This window comes from Triturus cristatus, chromosome 3_1 (genome assembly GCF_964204655.1).
Source record: "Triturus cristatus chromosome 3_1, aTriCri1.1, whole genome shotgun sequence".
Lineage (NCBI taxonomy): Eukaryota > Metazoa > Chordata > Amphibia > Caudata > Salamandridae > Triturus > Triturus cristatus.
This window is the reverse complement of record NC_140583.1, coordinates 620,328,451-620,346,572: the sequence shown is the minus strand read 5'-3', so window position 1 is coordinate 620,346,572 and position 18,122 is coordinate 620,328,451. Positions and strand designations below refer to the sequence as shown.

Below are 18,122 nucleotides of genomic sequence, written 5' to 3'. Positions count from 1 at the left end.
TTTTTTGCTGGACTCCAAGTGCGTTTTCGGTGTCGAGGAGCCGGTGCTTATCTTCGGTGCCGAGTGTTTGGATATGGAAGCAGCGATCGGCGTGTATGAGGACGACTTCTTTCTCGGTGCCGGTGAGTGTGTTTCGGTACCGAGGGTAGGCTGACTCGAGCCCGAGTCGCCTGAAGGCTTAGTAGGCTTCTTTGCCGGGCCCGAGGGTGGGGCATGGGAAGCATGCTCTCAGTGTACACCTGGGCCCGAAGGTGAAGGTGTGACAGAAGCCTTTTTAGATGGTATAGAAGGGGGGTCGGGGTCGACGTCTACTTATGACCCACTGTGCCGGAGTGATGTCCTCTACGTCGGAGTCATCTGCTTCGGAGGCGCTGATGAGGCCTTCTTTGACCCGCTCCTGCTCTGGCACGTCGATGCCCTCTTGGAAGATGTCGTTGGGGATGAATGGTCTTTTTGGAGCGGAAAGAGGCGTAAGCTGGACAGTCTCTGGCCTCGAGCTCCGGTGACAGGCAGAGGTTGCACACCTCAAGCAGATCAGTGTGGGGAAATTTCGACCCACATTGAGGACACTTCTTGAGCGGGGTCCTTTCCATGAGCCAGAGGATAAGGCCCAGGTAGGCTCGAAGGCCTTCGTCGATGACCTGAATCATAGACTTCGAAGCTGTTGAGACTCGTGTCGATTGGGAAACGCGATCGAGACAATACCGTCGAAAAGGGTGAAGGATTGCGGGCCGAAAGTAGAATCTGTAACGGTTCCGAACTGGAGTGCGAGAAAAACATCCGAGCCCCATGGCGGAAAAAAAAAACAATCTGAGGATGGAGCAGATGCCCATGCTCACTATCGTCCTAGGGAGGAGTCACCTACACCTTGTGACTTCCAAAGACTTTCCAGGACAAAAACAAGTGCAAACATCCGGGTCCAACACCAGATGGCGATCTATGCATAGTGTGTAATCTACAGCTCATATGCCTCGAACATTATAACACAAATTCAGTGTGACATTCTTTTTGTGGGAGCACGCCCTTGACCACTACTCTTCAGTAATTTTACCACTTTGATCTGCCCCACCCTTTTGATACAACAACTTTACATGGGGCCATACAGTAATATATAAGCCAGAAATTAATTTGCAGCATCCACCAGTTGTCAATAAATAACTAAGCATAAGTTAATCTATAGGTGCTAGAGGAATCCAGTCCGACCTACCTACCAAGCCAGCCATCAACTGTGTGTGTATCAATGCTATTGATCTGGAATTGCAGACATGCTCTTCATTGTTATTCAGAAATCAGTCTGCTCTCCACAAGGATGCTGCCAAATTTCTGCATGAACCTACAGGATGTAATGCTTCGCATAGAATATTGCCAGCACATAGGGGAATTATGCAGATACAGAACATTTTCAGCTTCATCAATGGTTCTCTACAGCTCAACTAATGCAAATCAAAGGATATACCTCCCAACAGAGCCCTTTGTAATGTTGGACTGTGCCAAGATAGCCAGAAAAATTGCTATTCTGCACGGCTCACACTGTAATTCTCTATCATGTTTGGATTTGGTGCTTTACCGGTAATCATATTCAGCACATGTTGTAGTTAATGCTGCTAGGAAATATTCCCCACCTATTCTCTATATTTTTCACAGCAGCAATGTCCCTATGGCAAGACATTTGGTGGGCTGAGGAGGTGGGGGAGATTGCCCATTAACAGGATTCGAGAAGCAGGCTGACTTAGGCCTGGCTTGCTGCCAGGTCCCTAAAAATGCACATCCTGCAGCCAGCCGACCCTCCTTTACAGTGAGCACCACTGTGTGCGGCTAGTGCGGGGGCAGAAGGTTGGCAACTCTGTTCAGAAGCTTCTGATTGGAGGCGGGCGCAACAAGTTGAATTAGCCGTGGCACCTTAGAAAGAACAAGAATACGGGTCAATGACAGCGTCTGATAATATTTGAGAAGGGCAAACCAAGAGTGGCGACATCTTTGAAACTGCCAACATAGCAGACACAACTGTAAACCGAGTGAATACTAACTTTCCTCAAAACAAAGCAAAGGCAAAAAGAAATTACTTGATTGTTCAAACACTTTTCTTTCATGGCCTTCACTGCAGTTCAGCCACAGGTTTAAGTAAGAATTGACAAAGCAAATATTTGATAATACTCTAAAGTTACAAACTTATCTGACGTTCTTCTCATTTGAACTGAATTTCTCTGGCAACCTATTTCCTCGGAAATTGCCAAATTCATGGGGAACCTATGACTGGGGAAGCAAACTGACCTTGTTTAACCACCACACATATAGGTTAGAACTATGCCCGTGGCACTTAAATACTTCTGGCTTTCTGAATCATATGTTGATCACAAATCATTCATGACCTTAACCGTGAGTAAGTCAAACTTGTCCCTTAGAAATCATTGTGATTCTAGGTCATCTGATTCAAAGAACAGGAGTCTTTTTGTACCTAAAAGAGAACTTCTCAGGCAAAGTATGGCTAAGTACTTGATTATGGAGAAGTTAGGTGCTGCTGCAATTATTTATAATTAAGATCAAACTAAGTTGTAGAAATGTACTCATACCTTGAACAACAGACCACTGACATCTGGAGGAAATAACAGACCACTGACATTTGGAAGAAATATCAAAACATCCGAGGCCATTTAATGCATGAAAAACAATCCGATCTTTGCATAGAAAAAACATTTTGGCACCTTGGAAAACTTTACTCTCATTTCCGTGAAGGATTACTTTTTCATTCTTGCAAAATGAACTATGGAAACGCAGGCTGGCAGAAGCAGGGTTATCAGCAAAGACGGTAAAAACAATATATCCTACAGTCAGCGACCCAGCTACTCCACAGAAAGCTCCTTTCAGAGGGGCAAGCGCACCCGACGGAAAGGTGCCAGCTCTGCTTACGGGCTTATGATTGGAGGTGGGCACGACAAGGTAAAAACAAAGCGGACGCCTGTATCCTCTGTATGTCTGGCTGTTGGACCAATCATCTCCTGCATAGATGTGGCCGCAAAGGGTGGTGCCTGCGCCGGAAAACAAAAAGAACAGCACCTGACATGCTGCAATCTGTCTGACGTTACAACAAACAAATGATGGACGGAATGCTGACAATGCATACATTCTCCCCCAGTCAAGAGATCTGGGTTAAATCCATCGTTCTTTTGCCCACTACAGCACCCCAGTTTAGACATGGCCATATGCAAATCAGTCTTGACCCTGTGCCTCATGGGAACAGTCCAGGCCGAACTGCCACCCACTGTCTCAGTGGGTGACATCACAACCAATGACATCTCAACCAATGACCTTACAGGAAGTGACACCACAAGAAGTGACATCAGATCTTAAGACCTCACACATATGTTTAGCAGGTCTATCATGAGTACCTTTGAGCGCATTACAATAGGCACAGGGTCAAGACTGATTTGCATATGGCCATGTCTAAACTGGGGTGGTGTAGTGGGCAAAAGAACGATGGATTTAACCCAGATCTCTTGACTGGGGGAGAATGTATGCATTGTCAGCATTCCGTCCATCATTTGTTTGTTGTAACGCTTTTCGCCTTAAGTGGGATGGGTATTCCCAGACGTGGGACCTGTGCTCACTACGCCACTGGAGTCAAGCTATCCTGGCTGATGACGGCTGATAGCCAGAAACCGGTCCTAGGATGCTTGATTCCGGTCCAGGGAAGACATGGCCTTGCAGTTCGGGCTGGACTGTTCCCATGAGGCACAGGGTCAAGACTGATTTGCATATGGCCATGTCTAAACTGGGGTGGTGTAGTGGGCAAAAGAACGATGGATTTAACCCAGATCTCTTGACTGGTGGAGAATGTCTGCATTGTCAGCATTCCGTCCATCATTTGTTTGTTGTAACGCAATCTGTCTGACAGCTGAAGACTGTTGTGTAGGATTCACTCTGCTGAGAATGAGACCACATGGGCTAGGTTCGCCCAGTACAATGAGATGCTGAGTTTCATGTTTGATCAGGAGCCCAGGGCGGCCCTGCCGGGACTGTAAACACTGTAGCCAGTAATGATCTGTGTAACTCAACTAATTTCTCACAGAGGCAGGCTGCAGTGCAAGCCTGTTTTAATGTCCCGGAAGGTTGCTTCATTATTAGTACAGCTATGGATTGCTGGCATAAGCGTGCCTCTTTGTAGGGTCCTCCCAAGGGTGCTCTTATGCTTGACTAATGCATTATAATGTGGTGATGAGGGCACCAGCATTAAAATGCATTAGCCTAATCCCGGATATGTGGTTCTTGGCAGGGCTAAACTCAGTGTATCCATGCGGGACCTGATGCGACCTGAGGACCGACACGTGAGAGCCTCAAAGAGAGATGTGTCGCTAGCGGGCTGAATTCCAAGCCGCCAAATTAAGAGGTTACTGACTGGGGGTAGCGCCAGTTCAAGTTGCCAGAAAACAGCAGCACGCACGTGCCAACCCCCAGATAAGCAAGGAGTTCAGCAGGCTGGCCATATTACAGAGAGTCAGTCTCAGTAATTTCAGGCAGATGGGGTCTCAGCTGCTGCTAATGCAGTCAGTTGAGCCTAGCCCCACAGTGGCAAGAGCCCAAGAGAGCAGACACTTGAGTCTCAGTCATTGCATTCAGGCTCAGTGCGCGCAGGTGATTAGACGCAAAAAATGTGAGACAATGCTTTTAAATGCGGTGATGCAGACCCCCACATTAAAATGCATTAGTCTAACGTCTGTTGGTGGTACTTGGCAGGGCTGGACGTTTCAGGGGAAGTCTCCCATTAATGAGACAGAGAATTCGTTGTGGAAGAGCAGTGATCGAGGCCTTAGGACACACTACGACTAGTTACATGGTTCTCCTGGATGGGGATGGCGGGAGGGGGAGGCAGTTCGTTTTTCTTTAAGGGATTGTTGATTAAGTTATACACTGTTATGGTAGTAGGTGTCCAAATTAAAACAAGAATAAATACAGTTGGCACTGTTTGATCAATCCACACAAAATTTGGTAGATATATGCAGGTTTGGCTTATTGTTGGTTATGTCAAGTTTTGAGCAGATCGGTTATGGGCAAAGATAAATGGGAGGGCAATTAGAGTATCATTCACTAATACCTTAACTATTAAGTTAATCTGTATGAAATTTTACAGCTAGCAAATTAAGCATGGTACAAGGCCAGCCAAGCCCTTCGACCAGCCCCTGCTGCACACAGCCGAAGGTAATGGGTACATGGCAGGCTGTGTGCAGTGGGGGGATGGGGGGGGGGGAACGGGTGGCAGTGGTTGCCTCTTGTTAAGGACCTTTGGCATCTGGATGCCAGAACTCGGCATCAATGAACCAGGCCTTGAGGCAGGTCTAAGCGGGCCTTTCAGTGTTGACTTTGGTTCCAAAGCTGGGTGCTCTATGCCTCAGGGTGAAAAAGGGCAGTGTGACTCTGCACTCTTAGGTGGAGGCTTGTTCGGCATCAAAGGCAGCCTTTTGGGTCCAGCACGGTCTGCCGGCAGAGCAAAACCTGAAAGCCTTTTCAGTCTGGATTTGAGGTGGATGCCTGATACCTTGGAGCAGCACTCTGCCTTGGTCTGGGGACTCTTTGAAAGTTGAAATGGCTGGGGCCCTAGACGTTGACATGATCTTTGCTTAATAGTGCTTTCGGGCCTAGACTTCTCTCTGCTCGACATAGGAAATTCAGAGGATATCCCCTCTAGACTCATCCCCTGGGTGGCTGGAAGGCCAGATGGGCCTGCTTCTTCCTCATCAGCACCCATGACAGCTTCTGGCCTCAAGATGTAAGAGGCCTCAGGGGAGGCTTGGCGTTCATTCTGTGATTTGCCCAATGACTCTCTCTTCGATGCCAGCAGGATTTCTTACAGTGGAAAGCACAGCTAGTATTGCAAGAAGCCTCTTGTTTAAGCAAGGCATTACACCTAGGGTACAATTGAAAGGTTGTCTGTTCCATAACTTCACACACTCCTCTAAAAAAATAGAGAGAGCATTTCTAACTAATGCTTCTTAGGAGCCAGACAAGCTTAAAAAGAAAAGCTTTCAACCCTTAGTGTCCCTGAAGCCTATTTGCATTTAAAAATAGAATGCTATTAATCTAAAAAGCTTTAATGAGGACTCTTTTACTCAATATGCTCTGACCAGCCATCCAAGGATGCAGCTATTGCCTCACCCACGTTCTCGCAAAAAGTAGAAGAGCCCTAAAGGGGAGTGGGTGTGCTACTAAAGTGAGCAAATTATGTACTACTGTTGCGTTACACATGCACAGGACTTTCCAAGCCTTACAATAAGGAATATTTCAATATTTGTTAAACAATGAGAAATTAAATTCTGGAGAATGGAACACATACAACTAAAGAGAGATAGGGCAATATTATTGTTTTTTTATTTTGAACCTCAAAACTTAAACAGATCAACAACCTCCACATAACAATCAGGAAGCATAGACAATGTACACAAACAATATTGATAACATAACAGGAGGTCCCCGCCCCCCTACCCCCAAGACCCACACTGAGGGCTATTTGGCACATACTAAAACACATGCATACACTAAACAAGACTAACGACAATGTACATCTGGTTACTGAGTCTACTTAATTATTATATCTCAGCTTACATGTAGTGTCTATATGATTAGGAGTCTCTGTACTCCATCTATCTAATGCACTAAATTGCACAAGAGTCCTCATCGCCTGCCTTGCTAGTCTGCGCTTGCCATTATTAATAATGCCATCCTGGCTAAGTATACATCTTCAGGAGGGACCATATATCCTTAGGCCTAGACGTGGATGGTTCTAAGGTGGTTTATTTTTCACTTCTACATTTCATATGGCTAAATCTTTCAACCAGTCTTCTTTTTTTAGGTCCGTTCTTCCTGCAACAATTCATAGCTAACCTGGACGTAAGCAGTGCTAGCGCTGGTAGTCTTCTAGTCCCCCGCGTTATCAGTGTAACGTATCCCAGCAAGGCAATTGAAGGGTGAGTTGCCAGTATGCTTCCGATCATATCAGAAATATAGAGCAATAATTATTAGCAGATGTAGAGTCACAATCTTCCTATGCTGGCTCACTGGGGAATCCTTTCTGAATTTTCTCAACGTTTTATCTCCCAACATTGATTCAGGCAAAAACATGGTCCATCTAGCTTTCAAGTTAAAACGTGCAGGAGAATGAGGTATGTCATTCCCATCCTGTGACGAGATGCTGGGTTCCTCTAGAAGCTTATTCTACGGAACGATCTCATAGATTGGAAAACTGAGTCAGAAAAAGGGTAACAATACTTTTTCACAATACTCTGAAACCAGAGAATCCACACTTGGGAAAAATTTGACTTCATTACGTTTCAAACTGAGGTTCAGCATTCTTTGTAAATGTTTCAAACAGCAATGCAGATTTCATCCTAATAATTGCTGCATAATTAGCATAGCCACTACAATAGTTGTTCCACAGTTACAGACCTGCATGGAAGGATCTTTAGCATCCTGGATTACATCAAGTTAGTTCTCTGAAAAACTTGCTAATCAAATTCATAGCTGCCTTAAAGGTCGACTCAAAGACACAGTGGTTAAAGATTTAAAAAAACTGCGCTAATGTACAAGGTATTTTGGTACAAAGAAGGTACATACCTGTAACAGTTAACCATCATAAGTATTCTCAGATTCTTAAGTTTACAGTTATGTCCAGACATGGGAGTATTCTGAAATAGTCTTCAAAATATCTGGCTAGATCACAAAACAATAACTTTGTACAAAAGCACAAGGCTGGTACATGCTTACCATTATAGATCGAAGGCCTCTTGCACCGGTCTTTCGTTCCAAAGCCAATCTGGCAATAGCCTTTAGTGCATCCTCAGTTATACTTAACTCACACTGAAAAGAAATACAATCAGTTATATTAAGAGGGGTATGTCACTATCGCCATAACAGTTGGCCAGATGATTGCATGTTTCCACTTTATGGAAAGACAATGCGCCTCACTCTTAAAAGCAACACTGATTTCAGATATTATACAGAATATTTTATTTGCTAAAGACAAGAAAGGAAATGTGTGCACTGGGCAATGGATGGGACAAACTCAAGCTGAACAGCTTAAAAGAAAATAAAGCCAGCTAATTGAAAGCAAGAAAATGTGAGTTACAAAACACAAAGCCAATGGCAAGCAATGGGTGGAATGGATTCCGAATGTCCCCAATATGTTGTTAGGAAACCAGACAGCTGTACTGTCTGCTAGGCTTCGATTTAAAAAGCTATTAACCTACTCCAAATGTGGCACCAATATATTCCAGATTTAGCTTTCTTAGGGGAAACAGTGCTGAGCATACACCTAACGCTAATAGGACGCTAACAGGACAAGGTGATAATGACCAGCAATTTATTTCCCATGCCGGTAACCAAAACCACTATTCTAGACAATAAAATATCATCTACTGTTTTTCAGTCTTTTAGAGGATCTAGAACAGAGGTGATAATAACCTTGTCCATGCTGAAAAGTGCCTGGTACTGAGGTACAACCGCATTCCGAGGCTCAGTAAGAATCCGCACCAGAGTTTTCTCATCAAGGCTGTGCAGTGGAACCACCACAGGCAGTCGCCCTACAAACTCTGGAATCATTCCGAACTCAATGAGATCTCTGGCTTCCACGTGTCTAAGCAGACGGTCCTTCTCTTCAATATCTTGCACAGCATTGGACTCTGCACTGCTGTTGGCAAGATCTGCAGCCGCTGCAGCCCTTCTTCCCTTTCCAAGGTTCGATGGGGTTCCAAATCCAAGGTACTGTCAAAACCAAACAACAAAACACAGCTTTTTAATGCACCCGTGCCAAGTCATCTGTGAACATTAACAAATAAAGCCCTTGCTGCAACGATGATTCATGTAGACATACTCCTTACATCGTGAAATATCATAGGTGCCAGATGGGAACTTTTTTATAGCCACCATATACTCAACGAACTGATGACATGCCAAGAATATCAGACAGCACCGTCACCCCATCTTCAGTTTCCCAGAATGAACCCACTACTGACGGAACAAGGACAACTCTTAGAGAGTTTATGAGAAGCCTGGTTACCAAACAAGTAATTTATGCACTGTTACTATGAAGGACAATTCCTACAACATGGATCATTCTGCCACTTAAATCGCTTTTTCATTGAATATCACTATTTGGTTCTGAAGAGCTATAATTCTTGAATACAACCACAAGACTCTCTAACGAGTAAAAAATAATTCAGAGAGGAGTGTAGGGGTGAAGTACTCATGCGCAGTCCGGAGACACTGGCTGATAAAACTGTACAGTTGCTTTAGCAAAGAATAAACATCATTTATTAAATGATACGCAAACTGTTTTTAGATGGTAAAAGTTGGTCATTTACAAAGTCTAAAAATTAAAATAAGTGATCACTAAACAAGTGGAGAAGTGTAGCTCACTGGTTAGAGGAGGCATACCCTGAAGCAGAGATCAGACCCGGGACCTGGGTTCGATTCCCGACGCGGCAGGGTCCAGAGCCCAATTGTCCACGGACTCGATAATTCTCGCTTCGGTGCCCACTCTAAGCACGAGTTCACACTATGCAGCTCTGGGCAACAAGCCTGCTTAATCTCCACAACGGCCCCCCGCGGCGGGATGCCTGGCTTTCACCTTGGGGATGCCCAGTACGGGTTATCTTACAGGGAAAAACCAGGACGGGTTCCCAATGCAAGCGCCAAGAGGCCCGTAGGGTGATAGCTGCGCTCTATAAGTACATCAATCAATCAATCAATTTGCTTACACTACAAGTACATTATGAAATGCAACTTAGTATGTTTCTCTGACTTGACATCACAGACATACAAGTCACAATATCAAAACATATGTAATGTTGAAAAATGCAGAGTTAATGAATCTAAATTTATTACAAATCGAGACCATGAGATTTAAGTGGTAACGCCAATCAAGGCAGACAGTGTTTCAGCCTAGCAATTATTTCATGAAATGTTAATCGGAGGTACACCTTTAAGACAGAAAAATGCACGCAGTTCAGAGGCAGACAGAGTTCTGCTTGCATCAACATATAGTAGTGGGAATCAGAAGGGGCCCAGTGAACAAAAGTTGTTTTCCCATTCTACTTAAGGACACACTGCACTACCAGTTAATTAAAAATCACATTAATTAGCACAAATGTTATATACCTTTTGTAACATTTATTCTGATGGATACTGTGTTGCATCTGGCGTTCTACAATGTGGAAGGATGTATATCGCACTGTCTCAATCGAACCCATCAGTTGCCAGAATTCTTAAGCCCATTAAGCATTAGATAAGGAAACAGGGGAGATGCAGAGGAAAACAGTGTGATACACAAGTGTTTCGCTCGGCAGATTTATAATCTTTTAAAGTTTACCCACAAATTACTCTCAAATTTAGATGAAGGAGGCTAGGATTAGCAAAACAGAAGAAAAGATGCCTGGAAATATGCTAAATAACCATTTTTAAAATAAGATTTCAGCCATGGTATGTGGCAATATTGTTTCAAAATAGACAGAGCGAACACCGAATGGCTACCTTTAAAATTTCCTTCAAAGAAACCGCATTCCTCTCATCCAGTTTAGTGCTGCTGGCTGCCTTACTAAAGATGAATGACACCATCTTGCTTGAAACGATCTATTTTCTAACAGCCCTTAGAAGTACAACCACAGGTGATACGTTGTCTGTCCACCTGTACTCCTCATACTTGGCCATTTCGCACCTGAAAGCCTCATAAGGTCTAGACTGTACAATGTAACTCAAAAAAGAATGTGGTAGTGGGAAAAAGCTGGCAATTACAAATAGATAGGCTTTGCCTTTTGTTTTCGATAACTTCATCATCGAAGACACCTTGCCTTTTCAGAACATAGTGGATGGTAAATCTGCAGAAAACGCCTATAACTCACTTACCGCCCATGTGAATTTATTTCAACCAGGAACAGTCTACAAAAAGGTAAGCTATTAATGGAGCCAACAATTCCAAATTGAGATCCCACCTGAATCGTGATGTAAATAATAATGATGAACTGAACAGGACGAAACCTGTTGACGAAGTTCTTCAAAGATTGAAAAAGGACTGCAAATTCAAACACTTCAAACCTCAAAAAGAGAAGGATAATCAGGCTTCCTCAAAAACACAGGCATCACTGAAACATAACAGCTGGCACGTGGAATCTTCTCTGTGAAGCTGCAAAGAAAACACATAACTGCAGGCTATCGAGTGGTAAGCATACATAGAGAAGTCCCTGATCTCAATTCACCTGGTATTGTGCACAAAAGTTTACTAGTAAAATCATGTCCAATAAGCTTCAGTCTTTCATGAGCTGATCATGCAGTAGCAGACTGGTCAGGTTCAAGTGTAGGAGACGGCTTCCCTCGAGCAAAAGAAGCAACAAAAAGACTGGCCGTCCGACAAACTCTCACTTAAAGAGAAGCCAGAGATTCGTATACCAAATCAACATTCCCCAATTAAGAACCACACAAATCCATGTAAATTGACTCTTCCTTAATCTATTCAAGACCCTCCGAATAACTGGAGAAAGTGGAAATGCATAAACCAGATTTCACTTTCAAGGAAAATGTACTGCTGTTTTTAGAGGGTCGCTCTTCAAAACATTTAGGTGCAAAATAGGCACTTTACATTTTGGCACGTTCTGGCGTCATTCACCTGTGGGCACTTCACAAACTTGATAAGCTTTGTAGCTTTATATGGATGAAGAAGTTGTGAAAATGACTGCTGAATGCATCCATTTGAACATTCTGCCTCCCAACGAAATGAGCAACTGAAAAGTGAGTTTGTAAGGATAGTTAACAGCCAAATAATCAGAACCTTTCTGTACACCTAGCCAGCCCCCTTGTGGCTGATATAGAACCTGATCGTGAAATTGTCATTCAACCTTAAGAGGCTAGCCACCATGCACTAGGAGAAGTAAGAGACCTGCAACAAACCAATTCCTTTTCCACCAACTGGCAAAACAAGTACTGATACTGACCCCATTGCTTGGAGTAGACCTAAAAACGCAAACTGAAAAACAAAAATAATTTCTGCTACAGCATGTATTGTTTTTGACTACCTCTCAGAAAACAAGGTACTACAAGCAGTAAGACTTCTGCATCAGTTATCTCTTTTAGTTAAAAATCTACCAACAGACGAATTGTTACATAAATCATATTACAGAACTACATTGTCTTAACATTATTCTAGGAATAGCGAGAACTGAAACTAACTTGCCCAAATATCTGCCACGAATGAATGAAGAGGGATATATAGAGCGCATGGCTACTCAAAGAGTGTCCCTGCACTATACAGAGTGCAAGGAAAGATAAAGTGCTAAAGGCTAATCAGGTCTTTAGTTTGTTTTTAAAAGGCCCCTCATTTTCCATTTGACGCAGTTCTAAGGGGAGCTTGTTCAAGGCCGAAGGTCACTGGAAGGTAAAGAAGCTTTCCAGCTTTATAAAGACGTACCTATGGACTGTGCTCAGATGGCTATTCGATGAGCGCAGGTTTCTCTTGGGGTTGTAGCGGGATACCCTGGAGGACAGATAGCCCGGACCAGAATGGTGCAGGTCTCTGTGCGTCAAAAGAATGGTTTTGAATAGAATGCGCTTATTCACTGAAAGCCAATGCAGGCTCCGCAAATTTTGAGACACTGAGCACAAGCTGAGAATCTGCATTTTGGACCGTTTGGAATTTCCTCCCAAGTACTGTGGCAGATTTGCATATTAGGCACTGACATGGTCCAATATGGACATAACCAAGGCCAAAACTACTGCTATCCTTACAGGGACCGAGATGAAATGCAGATATATTTTTGCCGTACACAAGAGACCAAAACGCATGCCAACAACTGTGTTGACTTGGTTGTGAAAAGATGTGTTTATAAAAAAAACAACAGGTTTTTCATAGTATCAATTTGCAAGTTTGGCGGAGAGACTCCATCTGCCCAACAAACTTGCAGGTTTAGGTTGAAGTTGTGCCCGAAACCAAGAGCCTCTGTCTTTTCGGTGTTACATTTAAGTTGCTTGGTATTCATCTATTGAAAAACTGCAGAAAGAAAGGGTTTGATGACACCCGGCTCAATCAGCTCAGTTTTCTTGAAGAAGACAATCTGTGTGTCATCTGCATACGAGATTATCTTGGCCACAAAATACTCAACCTGGGTTGCAAGCGGAGTCATACCGATGTTGAATATTGTGGGGCCTAGGGCCGAACCCTTGGAGCTTCTACTGAGACACTTCTGCTGCTAGAGGAACAAGGGCAGAGCCAGACTTCTTGACCTCTCATCAAGGAAGGATTTTATCCACTTCTAGTCATTATCTCTAATGCCTATCTCCCGAAAGCAGGTGAGAAGCCTGGAATGAGGAACTGTGTCAAAAGCTGCTGATAGGTCTAGCTATAGCAGGACTGTCCTAACCCTGGATTTAGAGTGTTTTTATTCAGTTCTGAGATTTCCAAAAGGGCAGTCTCTGTACTGAACTTTGACCTGAATCAAGACTGGCTGGGGTGTAGTAACTCGTTTGACTCAATATAGTTAGACAGCTGCAGATTAACAAACTTTTTCTACTAATTTAGCCAGCCCTGGCAGCAGTGAAATGGGCCTATAATTGCGTGAAACATCAGGGTCTGCAGTAGTTTATTTTTTTAGAAGAGGTAACATTTTTGCCTGTTTCCAGCAAGACGGGGCTGTGGCGGTTGCCAAGGACTTATTTATAACAGATAATTCCTCACTAGGTTAATAACGTCCACTCACACAGCTAAAAGAAAAGGGGGATGGGATCAGAAGGGGAGCCGGACTTCAGATTTAAAATGGCTGCTCTAAAGTCTTCCAACAAGATAGGATTAAACTCGGACAGCAAGCAGGACACATTATTTGGGCGCATTGCTGGACCAAGAAAATCAACATCTTAAGACCATGTTGTGATTAAGCGGTTTTGAATTTCCTGTATTTTATTATGAAAGAAAGAGGCCAGCTGTTCACACCACTGGGCCGAAGGGTCCTTGCTTCTGTAGCAGGCAACCGGATCTGCGAAATCCTTTAAAGTTTTAAAAATATCTCTTGATTTGTTTTCTGCCCTTTTAAATCCCTCCCTCATAGAATTCCCTTTTAGTGTAATTAATCAATACCAGATAGTAATTTTTTTTTCTTTATTGTTCAATCCATAGTATAGCGTATTTCAGACATATTTAATTACTTGGTTGTTTGGACAACAGCAATAACATTCGATATGAACATAAAAAAAAAAAAGAAAATCAACATACGATTGTGACAAAATCATACAGTTAATTCAAATGTTCAATCATTGGGGCCCATATCTGAGTAGCCAATGTTTTCCATCTCATTGATTTAAGAGAACAAAGGCTGTATTCAAGATTAAAAATTTTACAAAATTTGGCCCGCCACATTTCAAATGAAGGGGCATCTCGCTGTAGCCAAACTGAGGCTACACACAAGCGCGCAACCGCCGCTGCAATGTAAGGAAAATGCTACTTACCAGTATGCATCTGTTCTTGGCATGTAGAGCTGCAGAATATCATACTGTTGCATAGATCGCCATCTGGTGTTGGGCTTGGATGCTTGCACCATGTTGTTGTCTTGGAAGAAGTCTTTTGTAGTCACAAGATAGGTGACTCCTCCCTTGGACGATAGCGCTCATGGGCATCGACTCCATCCTCAGATTGTTTTTCGCCATGATAGGAAATGATGGAGTTTGTAAGAAACAGAAAAGATGTCCAAGTGAATGTATTTAAGCAAGATAACACTGGAACAGATAAAGGTTCCGGGGAGGCGGGTGGGCGTATGATATTCTGCAGCTCTACATGCCACGAACAGATGCATACTGGTAAGTAGCATTTTCTGTTCGAGGCATATGAGCTGCAGAACTCATACTGTGGCATAGACAGAACAGCAGTGTCTCTCCTAGTCGTGGTCACCTGTATTTGTTGCAGTGGTTTGGAAAAGTGTTTAAAGAACAGTCTGGCCTACAGAAGCCTGTTGCTTCGCCTGCATGTCTACACAATAGTGTTTGGTGAAGGTGTGTGTAGTAGACCATGTAGCTGCTTTACAAATGTCTTCTAGAGGAATGCTTCCTAAGACCGCTATGGAAGCCCCTATTGTGCGTGTTGAATGCGCTCTAGGGAGAATTGTTAATGTGCGTTTTACCTTCTGGTAGCATATTTGAATGCATTTGACTATCCACCTGGCAAATCCAGCTCTGGAGATGGGATTTCCTTTATGACGTGGAGAGAAAGCTACAAACAATTGGTTTGTCTTTCTAAAAGGTTTAGTCCTGTCAATGTAATAAAATAAAGCCCTTTTGACATCAAGTGTGTGAAGAGCTCTTTCTGCTATGGAGTCTGGGTTTTGGAAAAACACTGGTAACTCTACAGATTGATTAAGATGGAAAGCAGAGATAACTTTGGGAAGGAATTTTGGATTTGTTCTAAGAACCACCTTGTTACGATGTATTTGTAAGAATGGTTCTTGTATGGTTAAAGCCTGGATCTCACTTACTCTCCTGAGTGAGGTGATTGTGATGAGGAAAGCTACTTTCCATGTAAGGAACTGCAATTCACATTTGTGTAAAGGCTCAAATGGGGGACCCAGGAGTCTAGTAAGGACAATGTTTAGGTTCCACACCGGAGAGGGTGGCAGTCTTGGTGGAATTATTCTTTTAAGGCCTTCCATAAAGGCTTTTATTGCGGGTACTCTAAACAATGACAAATGTTCTCGGTTTTGCAGGTAGGTGGCGAGGGCAGCCAGATGTAATCATATGGATGAGTATGCAAGATTACATCTTTGTAAATGCAGTAAATAGCAAATGATGTTATGAATAGAAGCATCTAGCAGGTCAATTTTGTTATTGCAGTAAATGACGAATCGCTTCCATTTGGCTGCATAGCAAGTTCTAGCAGTAGGGCGTCTGGCTTCATTGATAATGTTCATACAGTTTGGTGGGAGGTTAAGGTACCCGAACTCTAGGACTTCAGGAGCCAGATTCAGTTGTGCTGGATCTGGGTGTCTTATCTCTCAATGGTTCTATGTGAGCAGTCTTGGGAAGAGATGTACCTTTTGGTGTGGAACTACTGAGAGTTCGAGGAGTGTTGTGAACCACAGTTGCCGTGCCCATGTGGGAGCAACTAGGATCATTTTGAGAGACTGTTGCTTGAGCTTGCGTACTACTAGCGGAATGAGTGGAAGTGGCGGAAAAGCGTACGCAAATCTGCCTGACCAGTTCATCCATATCGCATTGCCCTTGGGCAAGGGGTGTTGGAACCAGGCGGCGAGGGTTGGGCATTTTGCATTTGCGTGTGTGGCGAACAGATCTATGTCTGGGTGACCCCACATGTGGAAAAAGGGTTGAAGAACTGGAGGATGAAGTTACCACTCGTGTATCTGCTCTGTCTGATGACTTAGCAGATCTGCAATCTGATTGTGAACTCCTGGAAGATGTTCTGTGAGAAGATATATGTTTTGAGGAATGGCCCATCTCCATATGCTTTGCGCTAGGTGAGACAGTTGCAAAGAATGTGTTGTTCCTTGTTTCTGCATGTAGTACACTGCCGTCATATTATCCGTGCGGACCAGGACAGCTTTGTTGAGAAAATGTGATTGGAATTACTAACGCTAGAAATATTGCCAATAATTCTAGGTGATTGATGTGGAGCACTTTTTGTTGAGTGGTCCACCTGCCCTGAGATGTGTGGGGTAGGAGATGGGCTCCCCAGCTGGTGAGTGATGCGTCTGTTAGCACTATCTGTGGAACTGGCTCTAGGAACGGCCGCCCTCTGGAAAGGTTTTGTGTGTTCCACCACTGCAGAGAGCGATGTGTGTGGCTGTCCACCAACACCAGATCTGTAAGTTGACCTGGAGCCTGATTCCACTGACGTGCAAAGCATTCCTGTAAGGGGCGCATCTGAAGTCTTGTGTGAGGTACTATGAAAATGCAAGAGGCCATCATCTCTATTAGCTGCATAAACACTCTAGCTGGAAGGGAGTATTGGAGTTGAAATTTTGTGATGAGTCTGCATACTGGCTATCCTGACTGGATTGGGGTATGCTAGAGCTTTGGAAGTGTCTATTGTGGCCCCTAGAAACTGATGTAGGTGGGAGGGCTGTAGGTGTGACTTGGTGTGGTTTATTGTGAACCCCAAGTCGTGTAGCAGCATAATTGTTTGGTGAGTGTGATAAACACACTGACTGTGCGATTTGGATTTTATCAGCCAATCGTCCAGGTATGGGAACACATGGATCTGCTGCCTCTGAAAGTGTGCGGCCACTACCGCAAGACACTTGGTAAAGACCCTGGGTGCTGTGGTTACTCCGAATGAGAGAAACTTGAACTGATAGTGTTGGCTGTCCACTATGAACCTTAGATATTTCCTGTGAGCAGGGTGTATGGGAATATGTAAGTAGGCGTCCTTGAGATCTAGTGTGGCAAGAGTGTCGCCTTGTTGGAGCAGTGGAAGGACCTGTTGAAGTTATCATGTGAAAATGATCTGACTGTATGTAGAAGTTGAGAGGTCTGAGGTCCAGTATTGGCCTGAGAGTACCATCGTTCTTGGGGATTAGAAAGTACAGGGAGTAAACCCCTGTCCCTTGAAGTTCTAGGGGAACTGGTTCTATTGCGTGCTTCTGAAGCATGGAGAGAATTTTGTTTGAGGAGCGTTAGATCGTTAGATGTTCTGTGGAAATGTGGATTCTCCTGACCAGTTATGTCCCCTATCTTGGACCCCAACGGTTCTATATGCATGTTACAAGTACATGTATGTTCCCTCCAGTTCCAGTTTCGAAGACGCAAACACATGTGCGTCCACCGTTAACATGTCCTCTGTCAGATCCGCCATGAATGGGCTGGATATTCGATTCCTAAGTATGAAAGGCCACCGACTTTATATGGCTAAGTTACTCCATTTTTACAGTTCAGGCAAGTAGGCCCGATTCTGTCCTCAAAGCCTTTCCCTGCTCTCTGCCTCTGACAGCTTCAGCTTGAGCTCGCATCTGTATCCATGAACTTTGTCCTACTCCCTGTGCGGCTAACGGTGCCTGCCTCGGCCAGTTTTGCCTGCCTGCCAAGAAGCTGTATTTCACCTTCGAATTATCTACTTTGCTCCTCAGCCGATGCATTCCTGCCTAGTAGTTTAAGTA

General features: G+C 43.9%; 1 protein-coding gene across 2 annotated transcripts in view; it reads right to left on the bottom strand.

Moving 5' to 3' along the window:
- Positions 1-18,122, bottom strand: part of CLPX (caseinolytic mitochondrial matrix peptidase chaperone subunit X) — a 550,543-nt gene that overhangs the window by 30,552 nt on the left and 501,869 nt on the right. For both annotated transcript variants that reach the window (XM_085644564.1, XM_085644563.1), the window contains 2 exons: positions 8,449-8,748; positions 7,753-7,845 (listed from right to left, as the gene is read on the bottom strand). In XM_085644564.1, coding sequence (XP_085500690.1) covers positions 7,753-7,845; positions 8,449-8,748 — 393 coding nt within the window. The remainder of the gene's footprint in view (positions 1-7,752; positions 7,846-8,448; positions 8,749-18,122) is intronic.